This window comes from Seriola lalandi, unplaced genomic scaffold, assembly GCF_002814215.2.
Source record: "Seriola lalandi dorsalis isolate HSWRI2012SDOR001 ecotype SW California unplaced genomic scaffold, Sedor1 jcf7180002054289, whole genome shotgun sequence".
Taxonomy (NCBI): Eukaryota; Metazoa; Chordata; class Actinopteri; order Carangiformes; family Carangidae; genus Seriola; species Seriola lalandi.
In genome coordinates, this window is record NW_019524842.1 from 180,503 (window position 1) to 197,369 (window position 16,867).

The 16,867-nt window shown below is 41.5% G+C and overlaps 1 protein-coding gene across 3 annotated transcripts in view; it reads left to right on the forward strand.

Moving 5' to 3' along the window:
- Positions 1-16,468, forward strand: part of slc38a4 (solute carrier family 38 member 4) — a 34,622-nt gene extending 18,154 nt beyond the window's left edge. For all 3 annotated transcript variants that reach the window (XM_023405894.2, XM_023405896.2, XM_023405895.2), the window contains exons 6-16: positions 593-685; positions 827-908; positions 1,029-1,111; positions 1,743-1,801; positions 3,001-3,261; positions 4,442-4,521; positions 4,951-5,051; positions 6,086-6,210; positions 11,526-11,670; positions 12,739-12,836; positions 13,027-16,468. In XM_023405894.2, the coding sequence (XP_023261662.1) occupies positions 593-685; positions 827-908; positions 1,029-1,111; positions 1,743-1,801; positions 3,001-3,261; positions 4,442-4,521; positions 4,951-5,051; positions 6,086-6,210; positions 11,526-11,670; positions 12,739-12,836; positions 13,027-13,131 (1,232 nt within the window). In that variant the 3' untranslated portion in view covers positions 13,132-16,468. The remainder of the gene's footprint in view (positions 1-592; positions 686-826; positions 909-1,028; positions 1,112-1,742; positions 1,802-3,000; positions 3,262-4,441; positions 4,522-4,950; positions 5,052-6,085; positions 6,211-11,525; positions 11,671-12,738; positions 12,837-13,026) is intronic.
- Positions 16,469-16,867: the final 399 nt, after the last annotated feature.

Genomic DNA, 16,867 nt, shown 5'->3' on the forward strand with positions numbered 1-16,867 from the left:
AATAAAGACTAGAAAAGACTGAGGTCTGACTCCCTCTCACATCTAAAGACAATGTGTCATAAGTCACACTATAAGATTTTGGGAAGACTGGGGACCTTGCAGGGTCAAGACTAAATTCCTTTTAGATTATTTCCCATCATGCTCCCGGTGGAAATTTACAGAAAGACTTTTTAAAAGATTTTCTTTCCTATTTGAAATTCTACATCATTATTATTATTATTATTACATAAAGAACTTACTGTACTGGTTCAACCACAAGGTGTTGTTCTGAGAAATATGGAACATCACTTAAAAAAGAGATGGCTTAGATTTTTTTTGACAATAGTGTTCATACACCAGAAATACAGGTTATGTACAATTAATCATTTTAGGTATGATATTTAATTTGATGTACTGACAACTAAAGGTCCTCACCCTTCTCTAGAGGCATTATGGGAAAGGCAGGCAGCATTAAGAGATTAGGTAGATTTCTGTTCAAGGAGAAACAAAATGCACCTGATTGCTCTATTGTTTCTTGTTCTTCCTTATTGTGAAGCCTTAACTTTCTTTTTTTTTCATGACTAACTCTCCATGGTCTTGTGTGTTCTGGCAGGATCCCTCATCTATGAAAAGCTGGGGGAGAGAGCGTTTGGTTGGCCTGGGAAAATGGCAGCATTTGGATCGATAATCATGCAAAACATTGGAGGTTAGACAGCACGTCAGTGTGTTCACAGATAAATACTGTAGTGCAGATTTTTAAAAGGCAGTTTTACAAATTAAAATACAACGTCTTCAACTTGTCTGTTGCATTTCAAATGAGGATTTCTTCCTTGTTGTCCTCCTGCAGCCATGTCCAGCTACCTCTTTATCGTGAAGTATGAGCTGCCTGAAGTGATCCGGGCCTTCTTGGGTTTAGAAGAAAACTCTGGGTGAGTGTGTGTGTCTGTGTGTGTGTGTGCGTGCTTTTGAACATGAAGGCGCACTCTTATGTTCGTGTGTGTGTGTGTGTACTGTACGTATGATTTGAACCTGTGTGCCGTGTTTTACAGGGAATGGTACATGAACGGAAACTACCTGGTGGTGTTTGTGTCGATCGGGATCATTCTGCCTTTGTCTCTCCTTAAAAATCTGGGTAAGGACTTCATAAATGTGTGTGTGTGTGTGTGTGTGTGATGTCTCTACACCACTGCACTTCTAATATCACTACTGTATATTGAGGATCTGGCACCGCCTGGTGCCAGATCTCTCAGTGCGTCCGTGCTCTTGCAGCTGTCTGGAAACCAGAAGTCATGTAACACTAGCTGAGCCCTTACTCAGCTCCGGCAATTAGGAGTTACAGTAACGTAACACTCTCTATTAAGCCTGCTGTCAGCTCTTCCATTCACATGTGATCTATGAACGTGGTAGTCAGATCCTCCTCAGCTGACCGCATTATGTAATTAGGACAATTAGACATAAATAAGCAAATGAGGTCAAAACTGTGTGTCTGAGCTGATTTTAATGTAATAAGTGACAACAGCAGTGATGAGCGTTAGCTTTGTGTTCCTGGGTGTTAGGTTTGGTCGCTGGTACATACAGATCTTAAAGGGTTCACTCACACTGCAGCTCAGCCTGGAACAGGACGTGACCTATATTCTAAAATAGACATGTGATTTGGCAGAATGCAGACCAGCAAGCTATAGCGTCTGCATCTATGTCTGTTGTCGTTGCTGTAGTGTGTGTGTGTGTGTGTGTTTCAGTTACTGATGTTTTCTTCTCTTTAGGCTACCTGGGCTACACCAGCGGTTTCTCCCTCACCTGCATGGTCTTCTTCCTGGGTGTGGTAAGTTCAGCCTCGTAATGGCGTGAGCAAAATACACACAATTCATGCACAAAGAAGGGCCCCTCACAAGTCCTCGAATGGGAACGCCGTGTGTCTGTTGGCGGCACACGTCCAACCCCGTGAAAATAAGGAGGCGGGGTTACGCCTTCTCAGAGCGTTAATTGAACATTCAAAGATTGAACTGAAAGCAGAGGAGGCTCCGTTTCTCTTTTCTGTTTGACACGGGAGAGATCGCTTGTTGATCCACCATCTGTGTCTTTACACTGTTCTTTTTAATTCTTCCTGTTGCTAACGAGCTATCCAACCTGATCCTCAGTTTTTGCCATGGATGTAATCTTTTAGCAAGACATCAGACTGAGATAGCAAACAAGTCTAAGATAAGTTCATGGCTAATATGAAAAAATAGCAATGAAAGGAACATTTTTAATATTTTACAGATCATTTAATTTTAAAACATTTAGAAACATTATTTATGTTTTTATTTTCATTTTTTTATAATTTTACCATTTCACCAAAATTGTACTGTTTTGCAAAATGATTTGTCGCCCACTTGCAATACCTCCGCAGCCCACCAGTGGGCCTCGGCCTCCAGGTTGGGAACCACTGTCCCACAGCCAGACAGATGCTAAAGATATGGTTTAAGCTGCTTTAATGAATATTTTTATAATAACAACAAATGAGTGGACTATGTGTAATGTGAAAGCGGCTTGTAGTGATGAACCAACAGTGAATTATGACCCAGCTCTGACCTGTGTCAGCTCTGTGGAACATGTTAGCATCTTCCAGCTCATTGTTTTGGTGTTGCAGCTTCACTGTTTTCCTTTTGTTTCATTTATTTTTACGTGCAGCACTCAGAACACTGGTTCCCAACCTTTTCCAACTCATGGCCCAATTGAAAATCTCAAAAATGTTGGTCATCCATGTCGGACTCTGTAACAATACAAGTATACAAAGTGGTCTGAACTGAACGGAGTTCTTTAAGGTTGTTATTGCTGTTAAGGATCATTTATTTATTTATTATTTATTTATAATTTACATTTTCTATAATTATTTTTTGCAATTACATTTTTTTCCCCAAAAATATTACTGTTTTGCTAATTATTTTCCGGCCCGCTCGCAACACCTTTGCAGCCCACCCACCAGGTAGAGAACCACTCACTTAGAAGAACATAATGTGACTTAATGCTGTTATTTTCCAGATGATCTACAAGAAAACCCAGCTGCCCTGCCCTCTTCCTTTCTTTTACCACCACTCGTCCAATCTCAGCGTGAACGGCTCAGATATGCCGGGGCTGTACAATCTACAAAACCGCTCGGCACAAATGGATTTCTCCCGAGCCGACGTCACCCCGGCGGTGCCGGGCAGCCACGATGCTCACCACTCCACCAGTGTCCACTTTGAGCCCCACCCCGACGACGAGGAGATGTGCACACCCAAATACTTTGTCTTCAACTCACAGGTACGGCGTGGTCGTAGATGGCCGACAAAACTCTCCTGACCCAAAACGTTCATCCAGCTTGTGAAATTCAGCACAAACGTTCCCCACACTTCACAAAAAAAAGTGCAAAAGGAGAAACACAATATTCATTCATATGAAACATCCATGTTTGTACAAAATGCATTTATTCGTTTTACAATCTTCAAATCTGACAGAGACACAATGCCAAGTACTTTGCAAAGAAGCGGTTGGTAAAGGCGTGGCGCGTTAGGGTGTGTTCTGGCTCCTGTGAGTCCAGGGATTTGTCTGCGCCTGTATGATCATGATGAATCAGGAAGAACGCAGCAAACAGCTTTATCTTGACACAGGGACACAGTGTTAGTTATGTTAACTAGATTCACCAAGAGTTTATGTACCGTTTCACTGTCCACCTGCTTCTACTGTGATATTTGGGAGTTGTAAGTCAGAGTGGAAACGTTTTATTAATGGTGCCCGAGTTTATCTCCGTAACATCTACAATCACCGTTTGTCTAATCCTCGATGACACTGACGTACCGATGCCAACTTCAGAGAAGAGCCATTCCTGACTAATCAAATACTTTTCGCTCTTTTGTTCAAAACTTCATTTGAACGTACGTGAGGATTACAACCGACAGTAGCTGACATGCACATGCAGTAACATGCCTCTGTGACAGGAATAGAATATTCAGGATTAAGTGTTACTAACCAGCCGTCCACTGTCACGCCACAGTGATCGTCTTGTTATGTTTGGCGTGGCGTGGCGTGGCTTGGCGTGGCGTGGCTTGGCGTGGCGTGGCTTGGCGTGGTGTGGCGTGGCGTCAGTCAGATGTCCTTTGATTGTGATCTTTCTCACAGTATATGATTGACAGTCCATCCAACCAACAAGCAAACAAGTTACAACCAAAACCAACAGTGGTGGAGCTGAACCTGATAGATCATAATATCCCAACATGTTTCATATCCCGAACTGATGTAAAGGAAAGGGTTTTTTTTTTCTCTATATCCTCTGAGGCACAGCACTTAAATAATATATATATTAAAATTTAAAGAAGATATTTCTGACAGACATCACATGGTTACATATATAGGTAGTATATTTCTATTTAGACTAACTGCGCCGTGATTGTCTTTTCCTGCATAACTGAGTGTGTTTCTGTGCATTCTTATCTTCTTTCCACAGACGGCGTACACTGTGCCAATCCTGGCCTTCGCCTTCGTCTGCCACCCTGAAGTCCTGCCCATCTACAGTGAGCTGAAAGAGTGAGTGAGCTTCTTCTTCTTCTTCTAAAACAAACTCTGACAGTCAGTTCATCCAGATGAAAACCATTTTCTCTCTATGGAGCCAGGTACATTTAGAGATATACACACACATAAAGGCACATGGACTGAATTTTTTTTTTTTTTTTGTACTATTAAAAATGTCTCTATGATTTAAGGAGTCATTGAAGTGTATGTTCACTTATTATAAAACCATGCTTATTAAGTAATGACATTTTGTCTTTATAATAGCCAAGTTCAGAACATTTCAAAAGAACAGGCGTTACACCATGAACGCAAAATGTTTTTGTTTGTGTCCAACTGACAACTCACTGCACATATTAATCCAAATGATCCAATTTACTTATTTGAGTGTAAACCCTCTAAAAGTGTGTGTATGTGTGTGTGTGTGTGTGTGTGTTGTTTCTTCAGTCGCAGCAGGAAAAAGATGCAGAACGTTTCCAACCTGTCCATCTTGGCCATGCTTATCATGTACATGCTGTCGGCGCTGTTTGGCTACCTCACCTTTTATGGTAAGAGTGAAGATACACACCAGCAGAAACGGTCAGCTGTAATCATAGACAAAAAAAAACAAAACACAGTGGCTGAAACTCAGTCAGCTCCTTCAAAGGGGCAGAAGATCATTGTGAAGTGATTAATGTGCACTTGTACTTATTTGACACTACAACGGTTATTTAATTGAAACCACCTGAAAAGCTTAGCGAAAGCAGCGAGAACGTCAAAGTGACAGGAAGTCATTCATTTTCTATGTGAGGCAGCACCTCTGGGCGGCGAGCAGCAGCATGTCCGCTGGCGTGTGCGTTTTGGGCAGTGTGGGTGTCAGAAAAAGTTGGAAGTCAAGGCAGCGGCAACCAATCAGAGTGTAGAAGTGGACGGGAGAACACTAGAGAACACGCCGTGTAAACTTTTGTTCCCATCAAACTTTTGTTCCCAAGCGCAACGGAGGAGATATTGAGAACTAACTTTGCTTACAGGCACTCAAATTTAAAAAAGAAAACGATACATGCAACTAGAACAAACATGTCTGTTTGTTTTGCCCTTTAAATAAAGTTCTCAAGACCAAGCATTAAGCTGTCTATTTCATCTACGTCATCTCACGTCAGAGCGCCCACAAAACTTGAACAGCGTCCTTGCTGGAGCAAAATGATTTCACTCTGGCCGCTTTCGGTCTGAACGCACAGTGAAGTGGAAACAAGTGGAAACAACTCAGAAACATCTGAAATGTGACAAAGAGCCACGAGTAAACACGGCTTTTTTCTAAGAGGTGGAAAAAGGTTGACCCTGTGTTGGTCAACATGGCACCTGCGCATTAATGGCTTCACTTTACCCAGTGGTAGAAAAGCGCCCACAGACGAGTCGTTTTGATCCAGTGACCCGACACTGAAACACCAACACCGAACACAATGCCAGATAAATGTAGTGGAATTACAAATACAGTGTTTCTATGTATTTAGTTTCTTTCCACCTGGTCTGTTAGCTTCTGTTATCCTTTGTTCACAAATTGTTTCAATCCATTGATGTGTCTTTTTTTCCCTGTGTTTCCCAGACAACGTGGAAGCAGAGTTGCTCCACACCTTCACCAAGGTTTATAAGTTCGACACCATGTTGCTGCTGGTGCGCCTGGCTGTTCTCACTGCCGTCACTCTGACTGTCCCCATTGTGCTGTTCCCTGTAAGTACATCGTACAACACACACTCTGTCTCTGTCAGCGAGTGTCCTCCATGGACAAGTAGGCACTATAGTTGAGTTTGGAAAGCAGAAACTGTTTCATTATTGCCAAACATCGACAGGGCTTCTTTTTTTTTTCTTTTTTTTTTTACTGCTTTTGCACTAATATTCTTATTTTTTTACTTTCATCCCTCTCAGCTTTATTAAATGTAGCCTTGTTTAAGTGCTGATATAATTTGATTTACGTCAGAGTGCACAAACACGTTACTCAGTAACACACAAACATTCACCGCCCTTGTAATTTGAAATATCTGGCTGCTGCCTGCCCCTAAGCAGCTACTTGTAAAACCATTTCCATTCATTCAGTCAAACACTGCTGCTGCCGCTCCATGTCATTCTGCACACAGTCGACACTCTGTGTGTTGCTGCAAACTCAGCGTCTTTTTTTTTTTCTTTTTTGTCATTTTCTGGATGCAGCTGTTTTTTCCTGGCAGTTAAGTGAAAAGGAACACACTGTTCAGTTTGGCACTTTCCTTGTATCGTCATCTCAAATCCCAAATCGCACAGGCTGAGGTCGTAAACAGCCACACCTCTTAATTACACCAACACACACATGCACACACACGCTTTCACAGTGAAGCCTGTTTTACTTTTTGTGTCTGTTCCCCATTTTTCTCTCAAGATGGGGCCTAAGGTCAGTGTGTGTGTGATGGCCAGTTACCAAAACTTATCATCTCAGTCACATTCATTTACACATACGTATACACACACACACACACACACTGTTCTCACTTCCCTCCCCATATATGGTCACAGGCTAATTTTAGTTTGGCCCTTATCTGACATGAGGAGAACAAAAATGGCTGCGGGCCAGAGGAAGTTTCTTGCCCCACTTTAGTTTCCATGTGCGCGCACACACACACACACACACACACACACACACACACACACACACACACACACACTTGGTTTAATGCAAAGACAAGCAGCTGCTTATTTTTGACTCATTTCTGAAGTGGCTGTAGTTACAGTCAGCTGCCACCAGATGGCAGCAGCTTTGTTCATATTGAGTGAGAGGAAAGTGCTGACAGAGAATGATGCAGCATGTCATGGTAACACAGTTAGACACCACACACTCACACACACACACACACACACTCACACACACACACACACATTTATACTGTACTCTTACATATCCACTGTCTCACAATGTGTGTCTCCACACCGACACACAAACCAAATTCTGTCATGTTTTTTATTTAGCTGATGCATTCTCACACATGATGTTCCTGTTCTCAACCCATACCTCTGACTAAAACACACACTCACACACGCACACACACACACACACACCCCTCCTTTAGCAGACACTGCTGTTTTTTCTGTCGCAGGGAATGTGAGAGAGGATCCCCCTCTCTCTGCAGTGGAAGTTTACAGGCTCAGAGAGGACAGTGGAAAAACCCTCACCCTGACCACTAGCTTCACTGAGGCAGGGGAGGGTGGAGGGAGACAGAAACACAAACCTCTGCCAGGGGTGCACAGTCGTTGTGTTAGTGATGGATCATGTTTAGAAATCTGCTTCTGGATCAAAGATAGTGAGGAGAGTCTAATTATTGGCTGATGGTGGCCATAATATTTCCAACAGGGGAAATTTTTATTCCATAATTTAGTGTTTTGACAGCCACATTTATAGCAGTCAGTCAGTGAGCAGACACTGGTGGTTTTCCTTCACATGAATCAAATGACAAACTCAGACATTGCGATGATTCGTGATCATGTCTAGTGTGGTTAACTGCAAACATGCCATTATATCCATGTGTGTGTGTTTTCTTCTTGTTGTCTGGCACAAACCTAAACCACTTTGAAAGGCGCTCACAATAAACAGGTCTTGATACAGAGAAACAGAGAAGGATTAGGCTGTAAAATGAGAGTGAGAGGGAGGAGGACTATGAGAACAAAGGAAATAAAAAATTGATAAGGACAGAAGACAAGCCCCAGATGTGACGGCGCTAACCAGCTGTGGTGAACTGTAGCTTAGTGAAACGAGCAAGGCAGGGTGAGGGGTTCAAATCCTATGGCAGCCGAATGCAGCACAAACTTAGTGCTCATGCTCCTCAGTCAGCTTTTAAATATGTGAAGCCGATTAATTTTGCTTTGGTTTCGGCTCGCCTGGATTCCTGTTAAAAGGCGTAGCCGTAGCCTGCTTTACATACAGTGTGTCAGTTTTGGTGATAAGCACTAGCTGCAGAGAGGCAGTAGTATGAATGGCTCTGCTGATGCTGTTTGGGAATTGGAGAAAAAAAAGTTGACCTGTGCATGATTTTCTGAATCAGAAATGTGCATTTGTGCAGAGCTAGGAATGTTTAATTAACCGACCATCGCTACTCCTGCAGTAAATTAAACCGTCGTTGCTGCAGCACGGTCGAAAGATTGACTAACTTGGATGCATGTGAGGCATCGGATCAAAAGAACTACTTAGTCACACATTGCTCTGCCAAGTTTCCATTTGACATTTGAGAATCTTGCCTTGAATCCTCCTGACCTTCATTTTGCAGAAAAATGCTGCCGACCTTCAGCTAGAGATTAACATTAGCTTTGTCTGTGACTGTCCTTCACGTCAGTGGGGAAGTACTATATGGGAGAGGAGAGAATATGTGTGTGGGACCGTGCCTTTGGAGACACGTGTTTAGATGTGAAAGAGTATATACCTGTGTGTGTGTGTGTGTGTGTGTGTGTGTGTGTGTGTGTGTGTGTGTGTGTGTGTGTGTGTGGGGTGGGGTGGGGGGTGCAGTCACGTGAAGGATAGATGCTAACAGAGGCCAGATCACACAGGGCTTTGGCTGGATCCAGTACATAATGAAAGGGCTTTATGTGGAGTCAAACATGCCCCAGTTCTCAGGCTCCAGCTGGTTATTGAAACCATGGGAGAGTGCTACAAATGAACTGATTAAAATCACCTTTACATGTTACCAACATGTAGTGTAGGGACCTGTCTTTGTGTAGCACTAACTTCACTGCGTGCCTCTAAAGCCTCACAAGTTACTAGTTTGTTTGTCTTTACTTAAAAAGTAGTTTTTGGACTTTTTATGCAACTGTTTCAAAGGCTTTGATAATGAATATATCACTGTTCAGGAATATCTGCAGGTTAGCTAATGCCACTAAACATTTTCTGTTTGCTGTGATTTTTTTTTGTCTCATATAAAAAAAACTGTCTATTCTTTTCGTATACAGAACATTAAAGCACTGAAACTACAACACAATTTCAAACACAGCAATATAAGTTAGCATTAGCTAGTTAGCTGTTATCTGTTAGCTTGCAGGAGGATCAGGTTTGATATGTCCATGTGCCTGTTGGCTGTGGAACTGAAAGGCTGCGGAGCATTTGTTTGGGTTGTAGTAAAGCACAGTCTGTTCATCTGTTTGTTTTTTCCAGTCAAAAAGGCCGTGATTGGCTCTCTAGTTTCAAGTGATGGTTCAGTGCCCATGTAGTTGAAAACACTCCGATACGTCTTTCCTGTTGATATTTTTACTTGAAAAGGGACTTTTACCCTGCTGCATACACTCTCAGTTCACACGCAGCATCTGTGAAAATTCAAACATGGTTGTAAAAGAGAAAAAAAGCAAATGGGTTTATGTAGAAATGACAGGTTCAAGGGGGAAAACATTGACTTTTAACAGCTCTGACACATGTCTGCCACTTTCACTTTCATACTGTACGTGCACATCTTGACTTGGGTAAAACACAATTTTCAGTTTTCAGTAAACAGGCTCAAATGCACATGGTTTGTTGTGATCTGACCTCGGACTAGCTGCTGTCGCTAAGATCTTACTCCCTTGTTTTTTGTTAACTGGCTGGTTCCAGATTCGACTGCCTACAACTAGTCTGTCCGCATACTTGTGTGTGTGTGTGTGTGTGTGTGTGTGTGTGTGTGTGTGTGTGTATGTATAGAAAGTGTGCAAATATCACACGGTGAACTCCAAAGGCTTTGCGCCAGGTAGCAGCCAGGTGCTGAATAGTTTGGAGCCTTGGGGAGAAATGCCTCATCCAGGCTCTAGTTTTCAGCCTAATTATGCAACAGTTGGTGGGAGGGAGAGGGCAGGAGGGTGGGGGCTCGCTCGTGGAATTTCAGGAGAGATGCGCTTAAATTATCGTCATTATTATCTCCCACATGAAATGAGTTTTGGCTAAAGTGGTGACACTTTTTTGGCAGAGGACATTAAAGGTCAGGCGTCATCCCGGTGCCTCCTGACAGTCGTGATGGAGGTCACTTGGTTCAATCTGACAGCGCAGAAAATCCAGTTAATGTGATTTTTTTTTTCCTCCACTGTGCCATGCAAACTGGATATAAATCTTGTACTTAAGTCAGACTTGAAAGGATACAAAGAAGGCATGTGGTGTTCTGCCAGCAGCGGCTCTTAAATAGGAAAAGATTGCACATGTCTCTTCTTTCTCAGGTAAACTAAATAAAAAAGTTACCTTCTCTGAAACTCTTCTGGTAACTTGTATTTCATTCTCCACAAACTGTCTGCCACAGCTGTAATTAAATGTGTTGGCTTAATGTTGGACTAGTAAGTCAACAGAGGAGGGAAGACAAGCTTGCAGAAAAGAAAGTCCACTACAAGTGACAATAGCAGCTTCGCGTAAAGACACACCTCCCCCCCTGCAGGCGAGTCCGCCCTCCTCTCACTACCGGCTGATGCAATCCCATGGTGCCATTGCGCTGCAGGAGATAATCCCCTGCCTTTTTGAATGGGCGCCGTAAGCACCGCCCCTTGTAACCTTTCCCCCTGTGGCCTGCGAGCAGTCGGTGCCTCAGGTTTCACCTGATACCCACAACCTTTCACCCACTGGAGGCTTGAACAGGCTGTATGTGGCTCAGCAGCACCAGGCGTCTTAGCTTGGATCTCCAATGTTTCCCACTCTCTCTCACACACACACACACACACACACACACAACCACACACACAGTCTCACAAAAACACAAACACTTGCCTCATAGCACTTGACACACATCAGTCAGTGGCCAAGTGTGGGAATCAGCCTCAGACACAGGCCAGCAGACACACAAACTAGACTCTTGTTGTTGAGTTGTTGCATTGACCACATATTTCATTACAATCCAGTGTGAAGTCAGTAGAATTAAGTGCTGGAATTGAACGTAACATTATTTTTATTTCAATTCAACTAAACTGGTACTTTTGTGGTCACAAGTCGTAAACGCTAACAACTTTGTTATAATATTAATAAACAGATTTGTCTGGTTCTGTGTGATCAAGCCAAAGATCTAAATGTCAGTACTTTGTGTTTTTCCCAGATCCGCTCCTCCATCACCACGTTGTTGTTCAGCGGGCGAGAGTTCAGCTGGACTCGCCACATGCTGATCGCCGCCGCAATCCTGGCCTTCAACAACATGCTGGTGATCTTCGTCCCTACCATCAGAGACATCTTCGGTTTCATTGGTGAGTCCACGCACTGAATACCATTACAAACGTCATGTTGATAACATTTCCGCTTTTTAACGCAAGACTCAAAACGCTACTCTTTGGAAAGGAAGTTTTGGTTTAAAGGGGATAAAAATGCAGAACATGAGAAAAATCCCAGAGAAAACCATGTGGAGAAATACAAGTTAATAAAAGAGGGAGCGAGGCAGTTAAGGACTGATTAGCACCTTAAGTTCAGGGGTCGTTTCATTCAGTAGAGACGTTGGAAGTACAGGAGCTTAAAGTGTCGGGTTGTGTCAGCTGTGCGGTCGCGTGAGCTGTTTGTGACCACTGGATATAAACACTCACAATCGTGATGCCAACACACACAAACACGGAGAGAACTCTTATTTAGGGAAGTCGCCTTCAGAAACAGCCTTCCTGCAAAAACCACACCTCAGAAATCAAAATGTATTACACTGTATCACTTGTAGTTGAGCAGGAAAATAGTCCTAACTTGCCCAAACTTCGGGGGGGGTGGAAGCATTTTACCAAATAAGGTTAGAAATAATTTTGGCAATAAATATTTATATTTGTTGGGACGTCAAAGAGAGAGCATGGTTGTAAAATCTGAGATCAACAGGTAAAATACAATAGTAATGAATCAAACTTTGATCATCCATTCATCAACTTCCACTAAGATACATTCATGCGTTGTGTGTTAGGATTGCTGATGGTGCGCTATACAATATTTGTGAGATATGTTTATGTTTGCAAAAGGATGTGACTGCCACGTGAAGCAGTCAAGTTAGTAGGTATTTACTTTGCCTATTATGTAAATAACTTGTTGGCGTCATACTTTTATGACTTGTGTATACAACCTAGATAACGCTGTTACACAAATTATTGGCCTGCACACATCAAAATCTCAGAAACAAAGTTGGTTTTGTCTGTATTCATAGTTTTAACTCTGTCTAATATTTGAAATTGAAATATTTGAAGTGATTTAAAGTGTAGGAAACTTCATAAATGTTTGAAGTGCAGGTTTGAAATGTTTTGTTTTTTTTCTGATTAGTCAAATCATCTTCCTTCTGGTTTTTGTTGCAGGTTCTTCTGCGGCCACCATGCTCATCTTTATTCTACCTGCTGCCTTTTACCTCCGCCTGGTAAAATCAGTGCCATTCCGCTCCCCGCAGAAGATCGGGGTAAGTGTCCGGGAACACACACACACACACACACACACACACACACTCAACAGCTTTCTCACTGTATCATTTTTCTCATTCAAAATGTGATTCCTGTGTAATTTCAACAGACACCTGCTGTGCATCATCACACATCCAACCACATTTAATCCCCTCCTCTGTCTCAATTCTTCCGACTCTGTCTCTTCAGGCGGCCATCTTCCTGGTCGTGGGAATCATCTTCATGATTGGCAGCTTGTCACTCATCGTCCTCGACTGGGTTCACAACCCCCCAGGCTCCCACGATGGTCACTAAAGCTTCCCTCCTCAGATTCACAGTAAAGAGTGCAGCAACACCACCACCACCACCATCATCAAGTCTGTTCTCCAATTGCCTCTTCCCACATCAGAGGTTCCCTTCCCTTCATCAAACATCAATTATAAAACCTCAACCTAAGGACATGATGTGCTGCACTGGGTTAAGACATCTTCAGTTTTTCCCCCCACAGAAAATCACTGGTGGGAATTTTTTTTAAGCTCAGTTCATATTTTTTTGTTGCTGTAAAGTTCTTGATGTGACACAACAGAAATGAGAGAATCAAAACCCAGAGAGGGGGAAACCCACTCTGGTTTAACGTGCCACCAAGACATCCTGAAATCATCATCATCATCGTTATGATGACCATCATGAATGCGAGTATTTTCCAGCTATGAAGAGACAGAACAAACATATACTGTGTAGCCCTCACCTGAAGCAGATCTGTGAACTGCAATTTGCAGGGCTGGAAAGACAATGCGAGTCCCTCAGTCCCCTGTGCACTTGAAGGAGACAGTTGGAGGTGGAGTGTGTCGTCCTCCGTGAAACAAAGAGCACCTCTAACATTACATCTCATGCACATGCAAGCACACACACACACACACAAACATACATATATATATATATATATATATATATATATATATATATATATATATTCTTTTAAGCTACTACCCATGAAAAATACCTGAAATTAATCAAGCAGCAGTTAATCAGTGACTTAATTCAATCATGCAGAAGTTTTATTCAGGACATTTTGGTTTAATTTGCTGCTGTGCCTCATGTTAACAATCAGAAGCTTTGCCAAAGTCTACATGCACGTACAGTTTTAGACGATCGGTTTCGTTCTAGAGCTTCCCCAGCTCCACACTCTCAAGGACCTTCCTTGCTGGCTGTTTTCATCCTGGCTGTGTACACGAAGCGAGGCAATGCTTTCAGTATTACTGTCACAGAGGGATCTGAACATGCAAAGTATGAATGTACATAATTAAGTGTATCTACTGAAAAAAAATGAGTGTTGTATATAATATCTTACTTGACCTCATACGGCTCTTTGCCATTCAGGTTGTATGAAGTTGAATGACCATTTCAACACACAGTATATACACCTGCTGGAATAATTTAAAAGGCACTTGATAAGGCTGTACATCTAAGTATAGGCTACATGTATAAAAACGTATTCAGTTTAGAGAATGTAATTGGACAATTCCAAAATGAATTAAATTCAACCAACAGAGCCAAACTGGAAATTATTTCAAATCTATTCAAGATCCCAAGATTTTAAGTAAAATATTTTCAACTTGTGTTGAACTATATTATATCTTGGAATGAAAAAATGCTCTCTCTCCAAAAAGTCATTTAACATTTTTAACATTTAGCTATTCAGCTAAAAAGATAGTTTGATATTTTGGGAAGTGACTTTTTGAAGACTGTTAGCGCTGTCATGTCTGTATGCTAAATATGAAATTAGCTTGGCATAAAGACTGGAAGCATTAACAGCGAACTCTGACATTTTTACATTTAGGTTTTCATACAATTAGACTAATGAGATATTACAGTTACTGAAAGTTTAAGTTACTAAGTTTTAGAGCTGCTACTTGGTTGAGTCAGGCTGACTGTCTTGCCACATTTTAGCTAACTGTCTCCAGGCGCTAGCTTCATATTTAACATACAGACATAAGAGTGGTACCAATTTTTTCATTTACATCTCAGCAACAAGTTGAATAAGGTTTTTTTCCCCAAAATGTCAAAGGAATCCTTTAAAGAGTAGTGACTTGGAAGAAGCTGGATGGTAAACAGTACTTCATCATGCTGTTTGTAACAGAGGAGCTAGCTACAGAACTGATACCTACATTAACATTCAGAGGATGTGACCCATGTGTGCAAGACTGTAAACCAAGCTAAAAATAATTACGCTTCTTTTTAAATTTCGGTTTATCTGTACAAAGGTGTATCTTTAAATAGTCAAGGTTAATCTTCAGATGTATGTTTGTGAGCACTTGAAGCAGAGCACACTGGTCACGTCGTCTGTCTTGTTCACAAGTCATTAAGCTCCGTGGATTGATTAGTATTTATATAATTTTGATTAACTCTGTTGTTGTACACTCATACCCAAAAATTAAACATATTTAAATTTCCTAACATTTTATTATCTAAAAATTTTAATCAGATAAAAATTGCACCAGGATCATTCTTTTTACTTAAACCTTTTGGATTGTTCTCATTATAATTGGCTTTTAGTTCTGGTGCCTTTGGTAGAACTTCCATACCCCAGATTTATTCATTTCACTTGTTCTCCGATGCCGTTGCGTGTCTCGAACACGTCCAGCCAAAGTGGACAGCATTTATAGATCCTTTGCGGATCTATGTACATGAAACAAATAGATATTTCAAATGAAATAGTGTATTATGTGCATGTTTTTGGATTACAAACATGGTCTTTTTGGACAATTGTATATGCTCTGTAAATAATCTTTATTTTATGGTACACTGATACTCATTGTCTGTGAGTGGGTTGTTGGGGGATTCTGCCTTACAAGTCTTCTGCAATCCAGTGTTTGTTTTAGTATATATATAAATATATATAACTTGTATTAGACATTTTTTTCCCTTGCTGTATGACAGTAGTTTTTTTTCTTTATTTGAAGCTTGTATATTTGTAGAAAATTGGGTCTCTATATATCCATTTTCATTTTTTAATGTTGTCATATCAGGATGAATTAATCAACGGCCTACTTCATAACAGTTTATAACACGGTTTTCCCAGAAGTCTCAGAAACAAGGAACCACGTTTCTGTTTCTGAATGACTCCTGTTGAGCAACACTGGGTTGAAAGTAAAGCCACCAGTAAGCAGTATCGATGTTGAATGTGTTTCTTGAAAACAGTGCTGTAAGGCAGAAAGATGAGATTATCCGAAGTATTTCGTACCCACACTACAGGAAGGTTCTTACAGGACAGAACATTTTAACATGTTGTTGTAAGAGCTTATGGTTTTTCTGTTTTTTATCAAACGGCACGCAATAGCATGTGTATGCTAACGTGTAGCTGTATACCTCTAGGACAGCATAACAAAATGCACAGGAACTTTCCCTGTTTGCCAGTTCTGAAGCTGGTTCCAGGACAATCGTACACAGTTGTAGTTCTTACCTTACTGTGGCTTACAATGTATATCACTGCTGTCATAAAAAAAACCCAGCTTTGTTGAGGTTTTATTTCCGTGATGTTACTTGAACTGAAGCTTTCCACGGTCTGATAAACGTCAGCACCGAAGGGTCCACACGGCCCATTCAGTACCCGCTATGAATGTTCAATAAAGACTTGTTCTCAGTTTGAAAATCTGGCGTACTCTTTCTAAAACAATTTTACGAATGCTTGGCTGCAGTTTAATTAGCCTCCTGCCATCAGTGGCTTATTCTCCGTGTAAGAGATTCATCTCTTCCTCAGGTTGGATTTCATCTTTTTAAAAGGCTGTTCTTACAAAGAAAGACAAGAGGCGGCAGGTTTTTAACAGAAAGCTCCCAACACAACACCTCTACCCCCTTTAGTATCTCAGGTATTCGGTCAGGATGAATTTTTCATCTTACTTTTGGACAAATTCAGATCTCATCACCTCTTTTGCATGATTGAGCCAAGATGTACAATGCTGTTGTATATTGTGCTGGCCTAGGTGAGAAGTCGTCTTGTGGATTTGTAAATGCAGACAAGTCCCCAGCTATAACGTTGACAGTGTTTAGA